We start from the raw sequence: 24,000 nt of genomic DNA on the forward strand, positions 1-24,000 counted from the left end.
CACCTTACACTGCCCAGACTAAACTCCATCTGCCACTTCTCTGTCCATATCTGTATCTAATTGTATTCTTTGGTTGTTCATTAGACTGTCCACCACTCTACCAGTCTTGGTATCATCCACAGACTTGTTTACATTTCTATCCAAATATAATATCACAAAAAAACACAAATCCCAGCACCAATCCTTGCAGAACACCACTGGTCACAGACTTCCAGCCGGAAAAACAGCCTTCCACCCCTCTTCTCTTCTATAAATTCAGACTTGCAATTCACCCTGGACCCCATGAATTTTTATCTTCTGAATCAACCTACCATGAAGGACCTTATAAAATATCTTACTACGGTCCGTGTAGATAACATTCATTGCCTTACCCACATCAAGCCCTTTTATCAACTTCTCAAAAAAACTTGTTCAAGTTTACAAGGCAATGACCTGCCCTGCACAAATCCATCTGACTGTCCTAAAGCAGGTCATGCCTTTCAATTGCACACAAGTCCTATTTCTCAAAATCCTCTCCAATAGCTTCTCTAACACTGATGTGAGGCTCACAGGCCTGTAATTACTTGGATTAACCCTATTTGCTTTCTTGAACAAAGGCACATATGCTATACTCCAGTCCTCATTTGTTGCACATTTACTGTTCTCTAGTCCTCATTTGTTGCTAGTGAGGGCACAAACATCTTTGTCAAAGCCTCAGCAATCTCCTCACTTGCTTCCTTCAATATTCTGGGGCATCAGGCCTTGGAGTCTTATCCCAGCACTTCTTCTCATTAATCTCTGCCTTCACTATTCTCCAAATCTTTCTCTTCGGTAAATAGCAACATAAATGCCCCTTGAACAGGAAATCCCACCAGGGAGAACATTGACAACGAGCCCTTTCGCAGGAAAGCTGCATCCACCAGCTAGGACCCCCACCATCCAGGCCATTCTCCCAGGTTCGGGAACAGTTATTACCTCTCAAGCATCAGGCTCTTCAACAGGAGGAGGTAACTTCACTCACCCGAAGCTGTACTGTTCCCAAAATCTATGGACTCATTTTCAACAATTCTTCTCCTCAGGTTCTCGATATTTATTGCTTATTTATTTATTACTTACCACTGGAAGCTGTAGGGACCAAGTCTTGATGTATATTTAAGGCAGAGGCTAATAGATTATTGATTGGTCAGGACATGAAGGGATGGAGGGGAGAAGTCAGAAGAGGAAATTTTGATCAACCATGATGAAATGGCAGGGCAGACTCAATGGTTAAAGGGCCTAGTTCTGCTCCTATGTCTTATGGTCTTATTATTATTATTACATTTATTTGTTTTTTTTCTTTTTATATTTGCACATTTTGTTGTCTTTTGCACATTGGTTGTGTGTGGGTTTTCAATGATATTATTGTGCTTCCTTGCATTTACACTCAATGCCTGCAAGAAAACACATCTCAGCTTTGTATATGGTGACTATATGTACTTTGATAATAAATTTATTTTGAACTTTGAGCTTGTTTAATACCTCAGCCACTTGGTCTGACACCAGCGCATAATCCCTCCTTTATCTATCGAGCTATTACCGGAAAATACAGATTAAGAAGGTCATTTGGTGAAAACATTTCTAAGGAACCAGTCTGAAATCTGCCTTCCCAAGATTAATGATTGATGGTTAGACATGTACAGATATATCCAAATCATTCCCTCTGTTGTAAATATAACTTTTCTTTTTAGTTGTAGGAAAGGTACTTTCCACAGCCATTTTTAGAAGTCAAAGTCCGTTCATTAATATCACTAGGACACTGATCTTGCTCAGATAACTACAAACTGAACATATGAATAAAGATGACAAGATAGATATTAAATCATAAGTCCAGTTATGTTCTATTTATTTTAATGTTCCCTTGTTGAAAAATTAAAAAGGAAATATAATATCTTCATTTACAAAGTGTTTAGCAGATAGAGAAGCACTTTTTGATACATAGGCACTCTGCAATATAGAAAACAACAACAATTTGCCACAGCACAGTCCCATAAAAACAATGTTAATAACCATATCATCTGCTTCAAAACTGGTGGTTGAGAAGTAGATATTATCAGGAAATTTATCTGTGAAATAATAACATAGAATATTTTACATTAACTGAGAGAGTTCAGTTTCAATGTTTAAAATCTCATCCTGAAGATGTTGCCTTTGAAAATATAGCACTCTCTCTGTTAGACTGGAACATTCCTCTGACCTAAGTTGATCTGTTAGTCTTCACTATTGTACAGTGCTGGCCAAGAATTCTACAGAATTTATGCTTTGTGGAAAGGATTTAGTGCTTTTGCAGTGTATATGATGAATAAACTCTTCTTGGCTTCCAGACAGGTACAGATATTGATTATAACCAATGTTTCTATGACAAACTCTGCCATCTCCATATGAAGGTGGCAGAGTTTGTCATCAAAGCGACAGTTATAATCGATACCTGCACCCAGCTGGAAACCCGATAAGAGTTTATTTGTTATACATTGTGATTTGCAACCTAATTGAACGTGCAGAACTCATTTTTAATTTTGCTCCCAGCTGCAAAGGATCACCAGCCAGCACGCCAATTCTTCAGAAAGCCACATGCATATTCCATGCAGTATCCTGCAAGTGCACGCAATTCATTTGGTTACAGCCACACAAAAGAATCAAACAATAATTTATTGATGTCAGGTGTCAAGAAATAAAGATATTAACAGATTAAAACAAAAGTTTAGGATTCAGCCTCCATTGCCTTCTAGTACAGACTTATGGCAAGTTGCTAAAACTATTGTTCTTTATTTTAATATGCTAGAAATATTTAAAAAATGATAGTTCTGTTACTTACCCTTATTACATGATGTTTTTTGGCTAAGTTTGGCAACTTAAAGATTTGACACCAGTAAGTTGTGTCCTTGTTAGGTATTGAGACCTGTCTTAACCAAAATAAAGCAAACTATTAAAAAAATCTTTTATTAACGAGGTATACTTTTTGTAAGGAAGAGAAAACAGAAAATTAAATAAACTAATATAATAGGTGCTATTAAGTCTATTATATGTACTTACGTTAAGATGCCTAATATTGAATGCAAGTACATCACTAGGAATAGAAGAATCCATTTTGGGGTTCAACAAATGAAGACTTTTCCTTCCACGGTTTGATGAGTGGTACTGTGGACCATCTTGCCCCACATCATTAGGATGATAGGCCCAAATCACCCTTACAGTGTTATCCTAATCACATGGAATAAACAGAGTCAAGCTATAGACTTTTCAGTGATAAACCGAACAATATCATTGGATGTGTTTTGACCAAAGAAAAAGATGGCAGGAGTCGCTTAGCACTGGAGTGCAAGGGTGTCAAAATATCAAACTTACAAAAATTAGTGAAAATAGCATATAGAAAACTGCCAATATTTACAAAAATATCTACCAGAAATCACAATTATAACTACATACTATGTTCAGTGCGAACTCCTGGCACTGAGAGTGATCTACCCTGCTTTTCCATTCACCAGGACATACCATCTTTAATTACCCACAAAGTTACCATAAGCCTCCATGTGAATTAGAATATGATGAACCGCACAATGTAATTACAATCATATTACAAAATAAACTGAAGAGCTGGAATACTCCACAGTGTATGGCAGGAAAGACAACATACAGCCAACCCATTATAAGAATATACCAGGAGGGGAAAATACATTGAAGTGTGCATACTCAGCACACTGACAGCAGAATGACAAGGCAATGTTTGTGTGTATATAAACGTACATGTGTACACAGTGCGCGTACCGAGCACCCTCCATCACAGAATGCGAAGTGACTGCTTCGAGTCCCTTTAAAGTGTAAAAGCTTCACTAATTCCTTTTTAAAATTTCATCTATTAATCCAGAAGATCAGTCAATGGATTGTGAATTTCATAGCTAAAATCACTGAATATAGAGCATGTTTTGAAAATGTGAACAAAATGTGAGCTGATTATCAAGCCTAATCCTAACCCCACGCAGAAGTGGACAACGTAGTATCACGAGTGACAAAGCACATCTCAGGAGGATGAGTGATACAGAGGAATCTGTTAAAGAAACCAACCATTTGCTAAATAGAAACATGCATTCGGTGCTATATAACATCAAATATATCATATGAAGAGCGTTTGGAAATTGATGGCTTTGTTGCAAAGTTTGCGGACAATACAGAGAGAGGTGGAAGGGGCAGGTAGTTTTGGGGAAGTAGAGAAGCTGCAGAAGGACTTAGACTGTTTATCAGAATGGGCAAAGAAATGGCAGATGGAATACAGTGTCAGGAAGTGTATGGTCATGCACTTTGGTAGAAGAAATGGAAGAGTTGACTATTTTCTAAAAGGAGAGAAAATAGAAAAAAAAACTGAGGAGCTAAGGGACTTGGAAGTCCTTGTGAAAGATTCCCTAAAGGTTAATTTACAGGTTGAGTCGGTGGTGAGGAAGGGAAATGCAATGTTAGCATTAATTTCAAGAGGACCAGAATATAAAAGCAAAGATGTAATGTTGAAACTTTATAAAGCACTGGTGAGGCCTCATTTGGAGTACCGTGAGCAGATTTGGTCCTCTTATTTTAGAAAAGATATGCTGAAACTGGAGAAGGTTTAAAGGAGGTTCACAAAAATGATTCCAGGATTGAGTGGCTTGTCATATGAACACAGTTTGATACCTCTGGGCCGGTACTCACTAGAACTCAAAAGATTGAGGGGTGACCTCATTGAAACTTATGGAGTGGTGAACAGCCTTGATAGAGTGGATGTGGAAAGGATGTTTCCTATGGTGAGAGAGTCTAAAACCTTAGGACAGTCTCAGAATAGACGGGTGTCCTTTTAGAACGAAGATGAGGAGGAATTTCTTTAGCCAGAGAGTGGTGAATCTGTGGAACTCTTTGCCACAAACAGCTGTAGAGGCCAAATCTTTATATATGAAACACAGTGGTTCTGTTAGCTGCACAAGTCTAGGGAAGACAATCTCTGGTCTCACCAAATGTGTGAGATTGAGGCCCGAACCCACCCCAAAACCCACTGTGTGTGGATGCTGCGTGATTTGTTACCCTGTTAGAAATAGGTACCACAAAATAACAGTCAGTACCGCATACAATTAAAAGATTTAGTTTTCTAATGCTTAATTTGACTAACCCTTTAATTTAAGGGTTGGTAAAGAAAGAACAGAAAAAGGAAAAGGGCCCATTTTGATGAAGCAGTCCAATCTGCACAAGTTGGAGCTCACGATTTCTGATCCTCCTTCAATCTCACTCCAGGCTTTGTCGAATCGTGGCCCCACTCCGAGTCAAATCCTATGACCTCTTCTCTTCAGCATCTTCTCTTTTCATCTCCTTAACACAAGCCCACCAGGCCAAACCTTAGTGTCCCTCATTAGGGAAATCAAAATCCAGCCATCCTAATTCTCCTATCTCTTATCTTCAACAGTAAAACAAACAAGCAACTTGCACGGAACAGCACAAAAATCAAATACAGAATAGCATAACAGTAAAAAAAATGAACCTGGGCAGTGCATATATATTTAAGGCAAAGTTTGATAGATTCTTGATTGGTCAGGGTATATCGATACATCAGTCCAGAAGGGTGGCATTTCAGGGATGCTGGGCTATCTGGAGCACACCGGTGTGGTGACGCAGCTCATCAGGGAGCCCAGGGAGAACAAGGGCAACCTGTCAGTGTTGTGGCTCGACCTGGCAAGTGCACATGGCTCCATTCCGCACAAGCTGGTGCAGCTCACACTGACCAAACATCACGTCCTCAGCAGAATCAGAGACCTTATCACTGATTATTACAGCAACTTCAGGATGAGAGTCTCTTCAGGAGCAATTACATCAAGCTGGCACTAGGTGGAGGTCGGCATCATCACAGGGTGCACTATCTCAGTGACACTGTTCTCCCTACCCATGAACATGCTCACTAAGTCTGCTGAACCAGAGTGAAGAGGGCCCAGAATGAATTCCACTCAACGGCAACCACCCATCAGGGCATTCATGGATGCCCTCACAGTCCCAAGCTGCCGGTGGATTCTGCAGGGGCTCGAAAAGCTGGTGGAGTGGGCCCGGATGCGTTTCAAACCAGCCAAATCAAGATCTATGGTGCTGAGGAAAGGGAAGGTGGAAAACAAGTTCCGGTTCAGCATCGCAGGCACAGCCATCCCAACATCACAGAAAAGCCAGTCAAGAGCTTAGGTAAGGTTTTTGACAGCTCTCTAAGGGACATGACATCCATTCAGGTGACCAGCACCGAATTGGATGGCTGGCTGAAATCTGTGGACAAGTCTGGCCTACCTGGGAAGTTCAAAGCCTGGGTGTATCAGCATGGCATTCTTCCCAGAATCCTGTGGCCCCTCCTCGTCTATGCCGTTCTGATCTCGACAGTCGAAACCTTAGAGAGGAGGGTCAGTAAGCACCTCAGGAGATGGCTGGGGCTGCCAAGGAGCCTGAGCAGCATCGCCCTCTATGGACACCACAACAAACTGCAACTGCCCTTCAAATTCTTGGAGGAGGAATTCAAGGTACCAAGCACCAGAGAAGTGGCACAGTACAGGGACTCAAGTGATCCGAAGGTGGCTAGAACAGGGATCCAAGTGAGGACTGGCAGGAAGTGGTGGGCAGAGGAAGATGTTCAGGAAGCAGAGGCAAGGCTGCGTCACAGGAGGCTGGTGGGAGCGGTCACATGAGGCCGAGCTGGGCTAGGATCCTTTCCAACTCCCCAAATGGACACCATCAGAGGGAATGAAAGGCACCATCTAGTTCAGGAGGAGGTAAGAGCAGCAGTAGAGGAGATGAGAACCTGCAAGGCGGTGGGAATGAAGCAACAGGGAGCTTGGAGAAGATGGGAGAATGCGGTTGAGAGGAAAGTGACCTGGGCCGATCTGTGGAAAGCCGAACCACACCGCATCCAATTTCTCATCCAGGCAGTGTACGATGTGCTTCCAAGCCCATCAAACCTGCACACCTGGGGCAAGGCAGAGTCATCTGCGTACCCACTGTGCTCCAAGCAAGGAACCCTGGAGCACATCCTCAGTGGCTGCACAAGGGCACTTGGTGAGGGACAGTACCAATGGAGGCATGATCAGGTCCTGAAGACCATCGCTGAAGCCATCAGCGCAGGAGTGGAGTGGGTGAAGCGGTCCTGACCCTCTAAGCAGACCATTGCCTTTGTCAGAGCTGGGGAGCAGCCAATACCCACCTAAAGAACATCTGCAGGCATCCTGACTTCTGCAAGAGACTGGCAGATGTTGGTGGACCTCGAAAAGCAGCTGAATTTCCCCAACCATATCACAGCCACCACCCTGAGACCAGACATTGTCCTTGTGCCTGAGTCTACGAGGCAGGTGTGATGCTGGAGCTGACAGTCCCATGGGAAGATCACTTGGAAGAGGCCTTTGAAAGGAAGCTCTCGAAGAATGCAGGACTGGTCAGCAACTGCCAGCAGGCTGGATGGAGAGCGAGGAGTCTCCCAGTGGAGGTTGGATGTAGGGGATTCACAGCCCGTTCCTTAGCCAGAGCCTTCAGCTATTTGGGCATCGAGGGAGAGAGGAAGAGGAGAGCCATCCGCAGTACCACCGATGCGGCAGAGAGGGCCTCAAGGTGGCTGTGGCTCAAGAGAGGGGAGCCATGGAGTCATGTGTAGCTAGCCATCTGGACACAAGCTGGGGTCTGATCAGCCCCGGCTGGGTCACCTGGAGGAGGGTGTATGATGTTGAAAGGCCCGAAACACCCGATGATTCCAGGAACATCACTGAAGATGTGTCCAGAGGCATCAGTAGATGTATGTACACAGGTGGACCTAATGCCCTAATTCTGCTCCTATATTGTATGGTCTTATATATCATTCAATTCAAACTCTTGCTAAATTTATTATATAGAGATGACCACATCAAAACAATTTAATAGATATCAGTAGAAAGAATCTTTACAACAACCATCAATATGCTTTTCCTCAAAAGCAGGCGTCCATGTCTCACCACATATGAAGCGCCAGCAGCATTTTACTGTTCACCTTTTGACTTTTGTCATAACTATTGAAATTTATTTATGTAATAATTATGTATAATCCCATTGACGAGTGACAGGATGCTGAGCATTTGCAAATGACTGGCCCTTTCCAGTAACTGGAAAGAAATAGTAATTTGTTCTTCACTGCTGGCACCATAGAACTGTTTCTGCGTGCAATGATAATTATATTTGCTGCTGTTGGGTTTATACACTGCAGATGTTAATTTGCTGGCAGCAAAATATCTTTTGCTCGAACAACAATGGACACTTGGGTTGTGCTGGCTTGATAAAGTATGAGCTATAAGGTTTAAGAAGGATGGTTTGGGCCAAGATTGCGTTGGAAATGTTCCCACTGTCTGAAAATTTTCAACATCAAGGTGGTTTTTCCATTGAAAAATTATACTCCAGATTATTCTTTGGAAGGAAAAAACAAGGTAGAACATACAAGGTAAATGGTAGGGCACTGAGGAGTGCAGTAGAACAGAGGGATCTGGGAATACAGATACAAAATTCCCTAAAAGTGGCATCACAGGTAGATAGGGTCGTAAAGAGAGCTTTTGGCACATTGGCCCTTTTGGTCACCGAATTACAGGAAGGATATTAATAAGGTTGTAAGAGTGCAGAGAAGGTTTACAAGGATGTTGCCGGGACTTGAGAAACTGAGTCACAGAGAAAGGTTGAATAGGTTAGGACTTTATTCCCTGGAACGTGGAAGAATGAGGGGAGATTTGATAGAGGTATATAAAATTATGATGGGTATAGATAGAGTGAATGCAAGCAGGCTTTTTCCACCGAGGTTAGTGGAGAAAAAAAAACAGAGGACATGGGTTAAGGGTGAAGGGGGAAAAGTTTAAAGAGAACATTGGGGGGGCTGCTTCACACAGAGAGTGGTGGGAGTGTGGAATAAGCTGCCAGATAACCATATAATAACCATATAACAATTACAGCACGGAAACAGGCCATCTCAGCCCGTCTAGTCCTTGCTGAACGCTTACTCTCACCTGGTCCCAAGTGGCAAATGTGGTAAATTGGTGGTGAAGTGGTAAATGCGGGCTCACTTTTAACATTTAAGAAAAACTTGGACAGATACATGGATGAGAGGTGTATGGAGGGATATGGGCCAGGTGCAGGTCAGTGGGACTAGGCAGAAAAATGGTTCGGCACAGCCAAGAAGGGCCAAAAGGCCTGTATCTGTGCTGTAATGTTCTATGGTTATTCAGGAGGCTGACGGGGTTATAGATAGGACATATATAGAGGTAGTTACACTCAAGGTGCAGTAAACAGGAGACCGGATGATAGTCAAGCAGGGAAATAGGGTTAAGGAGCCAGTGCAGAGTACCCTGTGGCCATCCCACTCAACAATAAATGTATCACATTGGATACTGTTCAAGTGGGGGGGTGACCCAACAGAGGAAAGTCACAGTGGTTGGGTATTTGGCACTGAGTCTGCCTCTGTGAGTCATAAGGGAAGGGGGGCTGTAGTGATAGGAGATTCATTAGTGAGGGGAACGGACAGAAAGTTCCGTGACTGAGAACGCGATTCCCAAATGGTATGTTGCCTCCCTGGAGCCAGGGCCTGGGGTATCTTGGATCGAGTCCTCAGCATTCTTAAGTGTGAGGGTGAACTGCCAAAGGTCTCAGTCCATGTAGGTACCAAAGACATGGGTAGGATGAGAGATGAGGTTCTGCAAAGGGAAGTCAGTGGATTGGGTGCTAAGTTAAAGGGCAGGACCTTCAGGGATGTGATCTCAGGATTGCTACCCGTGCCACGTGCTAGTGAGGCCAGAACTGGGGAGATCATACAGTTTATTTTTTTGTAATTTATTTTTTATTGAAGTTTATCATCAAACATTTCCATAAGATGTATTTCAGATACTGGACATATATATCACATAATCATAATTGTCACAAATCTCCACATAATAATTATCTGAAGTATACACTTATAGAAAGGAGAGGAGATAAAGAACAATCGAAATAAGAAAACTATGTACAAAGTAGGGAGTGATCTTTTTACAACATATTCATTGACTTGTGAGAATAATATCAGGCCTATGAGGTGTTATGTAGTTTAACCATTTTTCCCAGTATGAATCCAATTGTTCCAACTTATGATTAATAGATGCTGTTATCTTCTCCATTTTGTAAATGTCCATTGTAATTTCCATCCATGTATTTAAAGTTGGGCTCTCCTGTGATAACCATTTCCTGGTAAGGGCCTTTTTACCAGCCACCAGCAGTATATTCATTAAATATTTATCTCTTTTCAACCATTCTTGAGGTATATATCCAAAATATATGGTCTTACTCTCTAAGGGTATTTCACATTTAAAGATGTCTTGTAGGGCATTATGTATCCCACTTCAATAGTCTCTGATAACAGGGCAATCCCAGAAAATATGATAATGGTTTGCATTTTGATTTCCACAACTTCTCCAGCAAACAGGGATGTTACTATCATAATGGGATTTCTGAGAGGGTGTAATAAAATATCTTATCAAGTTTTTCCACCCGAACTCCCTCCATTTCTGTGAACTGATACACTTCCATTGACACCTCCATTCTTCCTTAGATATTATTATACAGTTTAATACCATAAGACCATAAGATATAGGAGCAGAAATAGGCCATTCGGCCCATCCAGTCTGCTCCTCCATTCAATCATGGGCTGATTCAATTCTTCCAGTCATCCCACTCCCCTGACTTCTGCCCATACCCTTTGATTCCCTGGCTAATCAAGAACCTACCTATCTCTGCCTTAAATGCACCCAATGACTTGGCCTCCACAGGCACTCGTGGCAACACATTCCGCAGATTTATCACCCTCTAACTAAAGTAAGTTCTCCATATCTCTGTTCTAAATGGGTGTTCTTAAATCCTGAAGTCGTGCCCTTTTGTCCTGTTCTCCCCACCATGGAAAATAACTTTGCCATATCTAATCTGTTCAGGCCTTTTAGCATTTCGAATGTTTCTATGAGATCCCTCTTCATTCTCCTGAACTCCAGGGAATACAGCTGCCCAAGAGCTGTCAGACGTTCTTCATACGGTAACCCTTTCATTCCTGGATTCATTCTCGTTAATCTTCTCTGAACCCTCTCCAAAGTCAGTATATCCTTTCTAAAATTAGGAACCCAAAACTGCACACAATACTCCAAGTGTGGTCTCACGAGTGCCTTACAGAGCCTCAACATCACATCCCTGCTCTTACATTCTATACCTCTAGAAATGAATGCCAACATTGCATTCACCTTCTTCACCACTGACTCAACCTGGAGGTTAGCCTTTAGGGTATCCTACACAAGGACTCCCAAGTCCCTTTGCATAACTGCAGTTTGAATTTTCTCCCCATCTAAATAATAGTCTGCCCATTTATTTCTTCCACCTAAGTGCATGACCATACACTTTCCAACATTGTACTTAAATTGCCACATCTTTGCCCATTCCCTTTAAACTACCTAAGTCTCTCTGCAGGCTTTCTGTTTTCTCAACACTACCCGCTCCTCCACTTATCTTTGTATCATCGACAAATTTAGCCACAAATCCATTAATCCCATTGTCCAAATCATTGACATACATCGTAAAAAGCAGCGGTCCCAACACCGACCCCTGTGTAACTCCAATGGTAAACGGCAGCCAGCCAGAATAGGATCCCTTTGTTCCCACTCTCTGTTTTCTGCTGACCAGCCAATGCTCCACCCATGCTAGTAACTTCCCTGTAATTCCATAGGCTCTTATCTTGCTCAGCAGCCTCATGTGTGGCAACTTGTCAAAGGCCTTCTGAAAATCCAAGTACACCACATTTACTGCATCTCTTTTGACTACCCTGCTTGTAATTTCCTCAAAAAATTACAGTAGGCTAGTCAGACATGATTTTCCTTTCAGATAACTATGCTGGCTTTGGCCTATCTTGTCATGTTTCTCCAGGTATTCCATAATCTCATCCCTAACAATCAATTCCAACAACTTCCCAACCACCAATGTCAGGCTAACAGGTCTATAGTTTCCTTTCTGCTGCCTCCCACCCTCCTTAAATAGCAGAGTAACATTTGCAATTTTCCAGTCATCCGGTACAATGCCAGAATCTATCAATTCTTGAAAGATCATTGTTAATGCCCTGGCTACTTCCAGCTACTCCAGATCTCTCCAGCTACTTCCTTCAGAACCCAAGGGTGCATTCCATCAGGTCCAGGAGATTTATCCACCCTCAGACCATTAAGCTTCCTGAGCACCTTCTCAGTCGTAATTTTCACTGCACATACTTCACTTCCCTGACACTCTTGAATGTCCGGTATACTGCAGATGTCTTCCACTGTGAAGACTGATACAAAAATATGCATTCAGTTCCTCTGCCATCCCTGCGTCTCTCATTACACTATCTCCAGCATCATTTTCTATTGGTCCTATATCTACTCTCAACTCTCTTTTACCCTTTACATACTTAAAAAAGCTTTTAAAAGCTTTTCATGAACTGTCGGAATTCTTTTGACATGTACTGTGGTCCATTGTCACTCACAATTTGTTCTGTAAGCAGTTTTCTGGCAAACGCAGTCCTTAGAGCAGAGACAGTCTTTCATTGGCAAGTCAAGAACAACTGTCAGTATGGCAAGAATGTGTTTTGGTTCCCTCTATACTGTGCACCACAGTGTTAAAAAAATCCGCATGAAGGACACTTGGGTACAGTCAAAATGAAAAGTCTTGCCCAGAGCTACATGTGGTGGCTGATAGACAGATTGGAGACTTGGCCAAAAGCTGCTTGGGGTGCCAAAATGCTCAAAGTGTACCCCCACAGACACTGTTACACCCTTGTGAGTAGCCATCTTCATATGGCAAAGAGTACATATTGACTTTGCTGGGCCATTCATGGGCTCATTTAAAGTGGCTAGAGGTCTACCACCTCAGCAGACTGTCTCCTCTCTGAGGACTACTTTCACCAAAAATGGCTTATCAGAACAAATAGTAAGAGACAGTGGACCAAAATACACATTAATAGAATTCCAACAGTTCATGAAGAAAAATGGCATCAAATATTTGAAGTCAACTCCTCACCACCCAGCAATGAATGGGTTAGCTAAATAGTTTATCCAAACCTTCAAGAAGTCCATTAAAGTGATGAACAAGGAGGAAATTCTCAACAGCACAAGGTAGATAACTTCCTTTTTGTGTATCAGAACTCTGTTCATGCGACAACAAATCAAACACCTGCAATACTAGTCATGAACAGGAATCAGAGATCTCATATAGACCTCCTGAAACTAGATCTACGGAGGGAAGTGCAGAATAAACAGCTCAGCCAGTTTGCCAAGTGAAGCAGCAAGGAGCTTTGAGATTGGACAGGAAGCCCTAGTGCATGATTACTGAGAAGACAAGTGGACACCCAGTAGGATAGATACTAGAACTGGATCACAGCTATAACACAGTGGATGTTGGAGATCAGACATGGAGACATCATGTGGACCAGATACTAGATGCTCAACTGAAGAACATGCCTGAGTCGAATGCATCCAATATGACAGACAAATTACAGTCATGGGACTTACCTCTGGGTGAAGATGTCACTGACAGTAACGTGACACCGGAAATTGAGAACTTTGTCTTAGACGGTGACCTCATTGAAACCTATCGAATGGTGAAAGGACTTGATAGAGTGGATGTGGAGAGGACATTTCCTATGGTGGGAGAGTTTAATACCAGAGGACATAGCCCCAGAAAAGAGGGGATTCCTTTTAGAATGGAGACGAGAGGCAATTTCTTTAGCCAGCGAGTTGGGAATTCTTTGCCACAGGCAACTGTGGAGGCCAAGTCTTAAGGCAGAGGTTGATAGATTCTTGATTGGTCGGGGCATGAAGGAATACAGGGAGAAGGCACGAGATCGGGGCTGAGAGGAAAATTGGATCAGCTATGATGAAATGGTGGAGAAGACTTGATTGGCCAAATGGCCTAATTCTACTCCTATATCTTATGGTCTAAATTGACCTCATTTGATTAAATAATAAACAATTAAGTGAACCATAAATCTCATTTTAAATCTTGGAAGCATGTACAATTTGCAGTAGGCATATGAATCTGTGAAAAAGCTTTAAGAATGTTGTTTAAGAGGATGAGAGCAGGAACTAGATTTTAAAGACTTAAAAGATACAAGCATTTGTTGGAATTGCTCATCTGCATAATTTGCCTAGTAAAAATTCATTTTCAGATTAATTCATGCAAAACAACCTTTATCAAGAGCATAAAGTTATGGGAGAAAGCTATCAGTCCTTTGGTTTTGTGCATGTTAGCAATATTATTTTCCTGTGATGCATGAAATTGGCCAGCAAGGACAGTGTTGATGTGTTAAGGAGGTTGGTAAGAAGTAGGATAAGGGTAACAGAACTTTGGGAATCAAGGTTATGAAAAACTGGCTGGTATACCTCTATTGTTGTTAAACATGTCCTTCTTTGACACTTAATAATAATGCCCTTTTACAAGTGTGCAACTTCTCCAACTGTTGAAAGCAACAAAGATACATTTCACTTGTGCTTGACTGTCTTCACAACAGGACCTTGAGATGCTATAGTGTAGAAGAATAGGTCCTCCTGTTTCTCTATCATGTTAATGGCCTCTGTGTCCTTGCTAATTGAGCAAGCTATTCAGTACTAACAGTGAGCCATTACTGAAAAGAACTTAAGAGTCCACAGCTGGAAGAATGAAACACTTCTCATTTGTGAAGTTGATGACTCACTAATTGCTTGTGAAGTATGAAAGGAGCATTATTGCAACTGCATCATGAGTAACAGGATTCTTTCCTTTTAATGAAGAGTGCAATCAGAGATAAGTGCAAAAGAAATAGTTCCTAACTGATCATAAACACAAGAGATTCTCCAGATGTTGGAAATCTTGAACAACACACACAAAATGCTGGAAGAACTCATCAAGTCAAGCAGCTTCAATGGAGGAGAATGAACAGTCGATGTTTTGGGAAGAGACCCTTCATCATGTATAGAGTGTCTGTGTGTCTATCTGACTTTTGCAAATTACTTTATTGATGCACCATCAATAACTCACTCTGAGACGTAGGAAACGAGATATCGGCTTTTATTGACTGGAAGAATGAACAACACTACATCCTGGAGAATGAGGCCGGGCATCAGGCCTCAACCGCCTTTATACAGGGGTTTGTGGGAGGAGCCACAGGAGCAGTCAGCAGGGTCTGTGGGAGGAGCCACAGGAGCAGTCAGTGGGGTCTGTGGGAGGAGCCACAGGAGCAGTCAGTGGGGTCTGTGGGAGGAGCCACAGGAGCAGTCAGCAGGGGTCTGTGGGAGGAGCCACAGGAGCAGTCAGCAGGGGTCTGTGGGAGGAGCCACAGGAGCAGTCCAGACAGGTATATGTAGTTCACCACATTTATATAATTAAATAAGTCGTGCAAAAAGAGAGCAAAATAGATAAAAGTGAGGTAGTGTACATGGGTTTATTGTCCATTCAGAAATCTGATGGTGAAGGGGATGAAGCTGTTCTTAAAACATCAAGCAATACACACAAAATGCTGGTGGAACACAGCAGGCCAGGCAGCATCTATAGGAAGAAGCACTGTCGACGTTTCAGGCCGAGTGTGTTTCTTCAGGCTTCTGTACCTCCAACTTGATGGTAGCATAGAGAAGACAGCATTCGTAGGTGATGGGGTCCTTAATGATGGGTGCTGCCTTTTGAGGTATCACCACTTGAAGATGTCCTTGCAGTTGGGGGTGGGGGGGCTAGCAACCATGATGGAACTGGATGAGTTTGCAACCTCCTGCAGCCTTTTCCGGATCCCATGTAGTGGTCCCTCCATACCAGAGGCTGAGAATCTTCTCTGCAGTACACCTGTAGATATTTGCGAGAGTCTGGTGACATACCAAGTCTCCTCAAGCTCCTAATAAAATATAGCCACTGCCGCACCTCCTTTGTAATTGCAGCAGCATGTTGGGCCCTGGGTAGACCTTCAGAGATGTTGACACCCAGGAACTTGGAACTGCTCACCCTTTCCATTGCTGATCCCTCAATGAGGACTGGTGTGTGTTCCCTCGACTTCCCCTTCCTGAAGTCCACAATTTATTCCCTTGGTCTTACTGACGTTGAGTGTAAGAATGTTGTTGCAACACCACTCAACCAGCTGATCTATCTCGCTCCTGTACGCCTCCTCGGCACCATCTGGAATTCAGCCAGCAATAGTTGTGTCATCAGAAAATTTATGGATAGTGTTCGAGCTGTGCCTAGCCACACAATCACGGATGTAGAGTGAGTAGAGCAGTGGGCAATGCTTGCATCCTCAAGGTGTGCCACTGCTGATTGTCAACGAGAAGATGTTATTTCCGAATCACACTGACTGTGGTATCCCAATGAGGAAGTCAAGGATCCAGTTGCAGTGTGATGTTTAGATGCCCAGGTTTTGGAGCTTATTGATTAGTACTGAGCTGTAATCAGTATAAAGCATCCTAACATAGGTATTGCTGTTGTCCGGGTGATCCAAAGACTGAGTGGAGAGCCAGTGAGATTGTAATTGTTGTGGACCTATTGTGGCGACAGGCAAATTGCAATGAGTCCAGGTCCTGCTAGGAGGGGCTAGGTGGGCAAGGTAAAGGTCTGAAGAAAAACTTAACTGATATTTTGATATGTAATCAGAAAATCTGCTAAAACAAGGACTTTTTCCCAATTAGATCATAATACCTCAGATTAATTATTGTTATTTTTCCTGGATTTTCATTAAAGCTTAAAATAAATAACTTAAAGCTTTAAAAGTAATTCTTTAGTTTATTATACTTAATAGTTTGCTAAAATGCTAATCTCCACCAATCTTTTATGAAACAAGTTAGGTTAATGATAATGTACATGTAAGCTGTAATATTTCATTATGGTCCCCAAGAATCTTTTCTGCTGTTAATCTGCATTTTAATGCTAGCATCTCATCGATAAGACATTATCCTATCCTAAATGCAGTCTGCTACCACTTCTCCATTTCGATGACTGACTCAAAAGTCACCTGAAAGTCAGAGTTTTGTCAGAACTGAATACTTCAACATTAAAAAGCATATACAAATTTTGTCATTTAGAAACGATTTTTCATGATCTCCACATCCAAAAGAAAGATGTACCAGGTGACTATGGAGATGCTGTGGTTGTAACCTTCTGTAAGAAAGGAGACACATCTGACTACAGTAACTATAGAGGAGTCTCCCGGCTGTCCACCATTAGGAAATTAATCAACAGGGTCATCCATATCCTCCTTTTCCCTGTGGATGAACAGCTGCTTATCAAATCACTGTGTGAATTACATCTGTCTAGTGGCACAATGAAAATTCTGTCAACTTCAAGGCAAATGCAAGGAGAAGCATCAACCACTATACATAGTATATTTTAACCTCACAAGAGACTTTTATTCTCTACTGTGGAGCACACTTCTCAAGTTTAGCCACTCTGAGGAACTGATCTCGATTAAAAGCTGGCCCATTCTCAAGCAAGATGTATTATCATTCCAATATCTTTTTCAATTACTCTTGTTGCAGTGATGAAACTTCTCCAACAACTGGGGTTGGGGTTGGAGTTAATCTGCAAAACAACTGGGAAACTGTTCAACTCAGGTCACTTTCACTTGAGAACCAATCAATCTTAGGCATGAAACAACAGTACACAGACAATGCTGGTACATCTATAGTGTTCTCTCTCCACATATGCTGCCTGGTCTGCTGTATATTTCCATCATCTTTATTTCTATTTAAAATTCACAACATCATCTATGCCTTTTTTTTGCTTTTTGATACTTTTTTTGATACACTTTGCTTTTTGATACACTTATTGGCAAATGTGAATTTGGAACAAGAGTCTAGCATTTAAATAAAGACAATTACATAGTAATAAAGAGATAGCTGGCAAAATAATTGGTAAGTACGTTTGTACATTTGTAGATCAAAACGTATGATAGTAGACAAGCAGTACAGACATTTAAAGAAATACAGTGGATTCTAGTTAATCCGGACACACCAGCACCAGTATGTTATAGCCCAATTAAGTGGCTGCCCCAACGAGCTAAAGTTTCATGGAAACAGTTAACATTGTACTTTACAAAAATATTTTAAGTGAGTAACAAATTATGTATAAAATTGAAATGTATAACATGATAGAATACTACCAATACAGTACTATAAGACTGTGTGATAATTAGTTCCTAATAGTTATCGATGGAGGAATTCATCCGGTGTCCAGTGCCATGTTCTTTTGATTGACAGCAAATGAAGAAAATCAGCACAGATATCAAGAGCAGATAATGGACTTGAAAAATTATTCAAAACAGAAAAGTGTGACTGAAAATAATTGATGAAGAGGGAGGAAACAGAATTTGAAGATCAAAAATGATACAGAAGATAGAAATAATCCGATACACGGGAGATCATTAGACAGATACAAATGACCTGCTGAGCATTTCCAGAATTCATCTTTTTTAAATACCATGTGCTTCCTAAGAGTCTAAAAGGCATGGCTGTAAAAATAGTGTAGTAATTGTCAACTTCCAAACTTCATTTCCAGCCAGCAGGAGACACCACAACTTACACTGCTATTGAAGAAATGAGAGAGAACACTGGAAGCTACAGACAATTTACCTTGTATCAGTTGTTAGAAAAGTATGTGGAAGTTGTGGCAAGGCAAGGGTTAACATAATGTCCAGGCGAGGATAGATTGCAGAGAGAGATCAGACAACCCGGGCAAGAAAAGTCTTTGAAGAGCATAGCTTCCTTAAAATAGCAACAAATGGAACTATTTTGGCTAACAGAGATCAGATAAAAATGTTATTGAAATATGCAAGCGGTACACACACCAACTAAGGGATAACTACTTTGCTAACTTCAAAGTATTATTGGTTATTAGCTTATAGTTTCCATTGACCTTTACACCTGCACTGTGAATGGCAATTGAACTTACAAGTAAAGAATTCAAATCTGCATAGTTTACCAAATGGTCAATATTCGTAACTGCTAGTCAATTCTGTATAAAAAATGGTATTTTTCTGCTCAGATCAGAACAATGTGGTGACAAGGGCCATGTTGTTTTCTTTGTACACAAGAAAATAAAATGTGATTGAGGAGTGAGTGTAAACTTTCAGAACGCAGTGAAGACAAATGCTGTAATCCATTATGAAGGAAAGTATAAACACAACAGTTGCCGAGAACAATTATCGTCGTGGAAAGACCATAGTTGCCTACCTCATACGACAGGGCACATAACAAATTAACAAAACACAACAGAGGTATGAGGGGGAGATTTCATTATAAAATGAAAACTGTGTTAAAAAGATTATTGACATTCTTTAAGGAGAAGAGGACCACAACTTTGTCGTAGGATTTGGAGGCTTGCATGCCTCAGTGATCTGGAGAGCTATGTTGGCAGCAGTTGCCCTTGTGCTTTGGCTCTTGGTAGGGTCACCCATGCCAAACAAGTCAAAGGTTAGAGGCCAGATTAAAAGTGGTCCACTGGTCCTCTAGGTTTGGAGGTTCCAATCGGGGCTACAACCCTGACTAGTCAAAAAAAACATCTTGCTACAGAAACAGCAATGAAATTCTAAATGCCAGGGGCATAACAGATAGTAACTAACTTAAGGGTGTAACTAGCTGAATATTATGGAGCCTGTGGATACCTTCAGGCATTTGATAGAGGACCACATAATAGTTCACAGAACTAGCAAAAGGCTCCCATGGTTGTAGAGAGAGGATTAACTAACAGTCAGAAAACATGGATGTGAATAAATGCACCTTATTCATGTTGAGGTGGAGTGCATCAGGGATCAGTACTGGAGTCTCAGCTATTTACTAGCTATGTTAATAAGTTACATTCATTATGGTCCCTTCATTAAAGCTTCCTGACAAGAAAATGCTAAGTGGGAAAGTGTAGCATGAATAGCATGCAGTTGCCTAGAAATAGGAGCCCACTGTTTTTTGTCATTTTCTCTATCAGTGTTGTGCCTATCATGATCTTGTAGGTTTTTGCAAATAAAATGACGAGAGGCATTTTATGTTTAAGAAAAAAACATAGCATTCATTTATTGTACTCCAAACACTGAACACAAAAAGCGTGATAACAGAACTTCACGTAATACATCATCACGTCAGATCAGCCACTTAAAGTGAACCCCAATTCAATGTCGATGGTTGTGAATTATGTACATTTACACCAATTACATTATCCTGCAATCAAAAAATTTTTTTGGCAAATGGATTTTTAAAAACAGAGGAAAATAGCATATAGCACAAATTCCCGTGCTAAATCAAGGCTTCATTCATTTCCATTGGAACCTCTACACAGAGTTGGCCATGTTGACTCCCAAGGAGGCAAATCATCACATAACAAACTTTCAAAGCAGCATAGAGGAGAAAATGCTGTATGAGTGAAAGGAGAATGGAGAACATGGCCTCTTCAGTGTCTGCTCACCATCTCTGTCCACATCAGACTTGCATGATTGACTTCAAGTCATAAGTGGATCCAAACTGATCCACTGCCCAATCACTGCTGCATGCAAGTCACAACTGATTGTTTAATAGAGAGCCACAATAAGTAAACAATGGTGCAGTAAATATTTTAATAACGTGCTGACTGAAAAGGCAAGCATGGGAGATACTGCAGGACACTGATATGACTGTGCAGAAACTGTAACTGATGGCCCATTCCCAAACCCTACACAATGTGTTCCATTTTTGTCAGCGAATAATATTTGCTTCAGATTTACTCCGGCAGCTCTAGTCTCTGTTCACAGTGGCAAAAATGTGCACTGCAGCATCTGTAACGTCATTAACTGTGCATCCAATGCCAGGGAAACGCCGGCAGTGTTAAAGTGATTGATGCCCTGATGTATGCAGACCAACCTCTCGTCAACTCGTAAATGATCATTCATGTGAACTGAAATGGGCTAAAAACAAAACTTAAGCACTTTGTGTACTTTAAATCTGAAATGAATGGGTTCAAGTTCTAAGCTAAAGTATTTTATTTTTCCCCAGAGCTGAAAATTGCCATCTTAAACCTAATAAAGACTGAGAAATTTACAGGCAAGATTCTCATAAAAATTATGATTAGGTAGAGGAAATTTCAAAACATGATTTCCTCCACTCCTAATTAATAAAAATAAGGAGGGATATCAAAATTTGAATTTCTATATTTCAAAGTAAAAAATTAAAATTGGTATCTAGTTCAGTAATTCCATGTACAACATTGTTCTATGCTATGATTATAATTGTGTTTACCATTGTAAAATCGCATAGAATATTATTAAAATATAGAAGATGAAATTCTTACCGTTATAATCTTATCTTGATAGTCACAAGTATTCAAATCCCTTGAGAAGGCAATTACTGTGTGTGTACTATTTTCCATGCCATACTCAAGACGGTAATCTTGAAGGTAATCCATATTCAGTTTTCCATCAAGGTTCAAAGTATTATAATCCTATCAAAAAATAAAGATAAACTGCAATATTGTGATATAATTCTGTAGAATTTTATACTTAGAAATAAAAAACAGATAATGCTGTGGAACAGCCTACAATTCAAATTAACAAGATGGAACAATAATCTGATGCTATCACTAAGGAACATTTGCAGAAGGACTTTTGATGCTCTCTGTATGATTTGCCATTCACTACAATTATTGGACAGAAAGTCATGGGCTACATATTCCAAAAATGTACTTTCAGCATGTGCTGTTGGATCAAAGGATATAAATTAATGTATTGTTGGCAAGTGGAAAAAAGTAATTGAAACAATCATAAATTCTATACAAAAACTAATTTTTAAACATTTAAAAAACTAATATTAGTAACTATTAGAAAACTGCTTTTGGTCACAGTGAATCCAGACTTATTTTTCAATTAATTTCTTCACAGTTTTTAATTTACATCTTCACCATCATTTTTACATTGTCCACATCAACTTGCTACTTTCTTTTACAATGAATACCTTCCTTCATCCTTATTGATCTGTTCTTTGCAGCTTCATTTTCAACTGCTTAAACCTCGCATTCAGAATTTTGCTCTTCTAGAATCAATACTAACTATAAACAAAATAATTCTTTAAATCTTCAGCAAGTATGACCTCTGATCAGTCCATTGTTTGTGGTTTTCAATTGTTCATTGTAAAATAAGCCAAAATCTTAATTACTAGTATACCAGCTAATGATACATCTTCAAAAAGGATCCAATTTTACCTCAATTCTACAGTGTTTTTGTGCAGGAGACCTCAGAGGAAATTCATTGTAGGTTGACAGACTTTCCATGCTGCATTTTGATCAGTTGGTCAAGAAAACAACATTGAAAATATAAATACATTCTGCTTTCTCATTTGCTCCAACTTGACTTTTGATCTGATGAACCAAAAATCCACATAACACTACGAAATAATATTAACTACCTCATCTCTAACACAGCAAAGCATGTTATATGACATATTCAACCATTGCAGTTCTTCAGGCTTCTGTAGAGCTGTCAGAAGACCATACACAAGAGGCATTTAGAAACAATACAACTTAATGTATTTCTAGAGTTGACAGGATGACACAATTCTTAAATAGTTAAGGCCTCAAATAATTCAGAATTAGAATCAGATTTAATATCACCACGTGTGTTGTGAAATTTGTTAACTTTGCAGCAGCTATACATCATATAAGGAAAAAACTGAGCTACAGTAAGTATATATATAAAATAGTAAGATTAAATAAGCAGTGCAAAAGAAGCTGTTCCTGAATCACTAAGTGTGTGCCTTCAGGCTTCTGTATCTCCTTCCTGATGGTAACAATGAGAAGAGGGCATGTCCTGGGTGGTGGAGGTCTTTAATAATGGATGCTGCCTTTCTGAGGTACTGCTCCATGAAATTGTCCTGAATACTACAGAGACTTGTGCCCATGATGGAGCTGATTAATTTTACAACTCTTTGCAGCTGACTTTCATCCTGTGCAGTAGCCTCCGCTCACCCCCACACCAGACAGTGATACAGCCAGTTAGACTGCTCTCCATGGTGCATTTGTAGAAATTTCTGAGTGCTTTACGTGACACACAAAATCTTCTCAAATGCCTAATGAAACATAACCACTGTCTTCTCTTCTTTATGGCTGCATAGATATGTGGGACCAGGTTGGGTCTTCAAGAGGCATCAACACCCAGGAACTTGAAATTGCTCACCCTCTCCACTTCTAATCCCTGTATGGGCACTGCTGTGTGTTCCCTCATCTTACCCTTTCACAATCAGCTCTCTGGTCTTACTGACTTTGAGTGCAAAGTTGTTGCTGCGACTCCACTCAACTAGCTGATCTATGTCGCTCGTACGCCCTCTCGTCACCATCTGAGATTCTGCCAACAGTGGTTATATAGTCAGCAAACTTATAAATGGTGTTCGAGCTGTGCCATGCCACACAGTCGTGAGAGAAGAGAGAATAGATCAGTGGGCTAAGCACACATCCCTGAAGTGCATTAGTTTTGACTGTCAGTGAGATGGAGATGATATTTCTGATCCACACAGATTGTGGTCTTACTGTTAGGAAGTCGAGGAACCAGTTGCAGAGGGATGTACAGAGGCCAAAGTTCTGTAGGTTTTCCGATGATGGTATGAAACACTGAACTGTAGTCAATAAACAGATAAACAGTCAAATTACATAGATGTTTGTATTCTCCAGGTGATCCAATGAGGTTGTGTCTGCCATAGACCAATTGTGGCAATAGGCAGATTGCTGAGGCCGGAGTTGATTCTGGCCGTGACCAACCTCTCAAATCACTTCATCACTGTAGATGTGAGTGCCACTGGATGAAAGACTTTAAGGCAGCTCACTCCACTCTTTTTGGGCACTGGTATAATTGTTGCCCATTTTGAAACAGGTGGGAACTTCTGACTGTAGCAATGAGAGATTGAAAATGTCTCTGAACTCCCCCACCAGTAGATTGGTACAAGTTTTCAGAGCCTTACCAGGTACTCTATCTGAACCCAATTCAAGGTTTATATGTTACTTCTATGATAA

At 40.9% G+C, this 24,000-nt stretch overlaps 1 protein-coding gene across 1 annotated transcript in view; it reads right to left on the reverse strand.

Moving 5' to 3' along the window:
- The window catches only part of moxd1 (monooxygenase, DBH-like 1), a 77,470-nt gene that overhangs the window by 43,870 nt on the left and 9,600 nt on the right, over positions 1-24,000 (reverse strand). Inside the window, exons 2-4 of the mRNA XM_073057260.1 lie at positions 21,295-21,444; positions 3,049-3,216; positions 2,831-2,914 (exon numbers count right to left, since the gene is read on the reverse strand). Of these exons, the coding sequence (XP_072913361.1) occupies positions 2,831-2,914; positions 3,049-3,216; positions 21,295-21,444 (402 nt within the window). The remainder of the gene's footprint in view (positions 1-2,830; positions 2,915-3,048; positions 3,217-21,294; positions 21,445-24,000) is intronic.

The sequence above is a fragment of the Hemitrygon akajei genome, chromosome 9 (genome assembly GCF_048418815.1).
Source record: "Hemitrygon akajei chromosome 9, sHemAka1.3, whole genome shotgun sequence".
NCBI lineage: Eukaryota > Metazoa > Chordata > Chondrichthyes > Myliobatiformes > Dasyatidae > Hemitrygon > Hemitrygon akajei.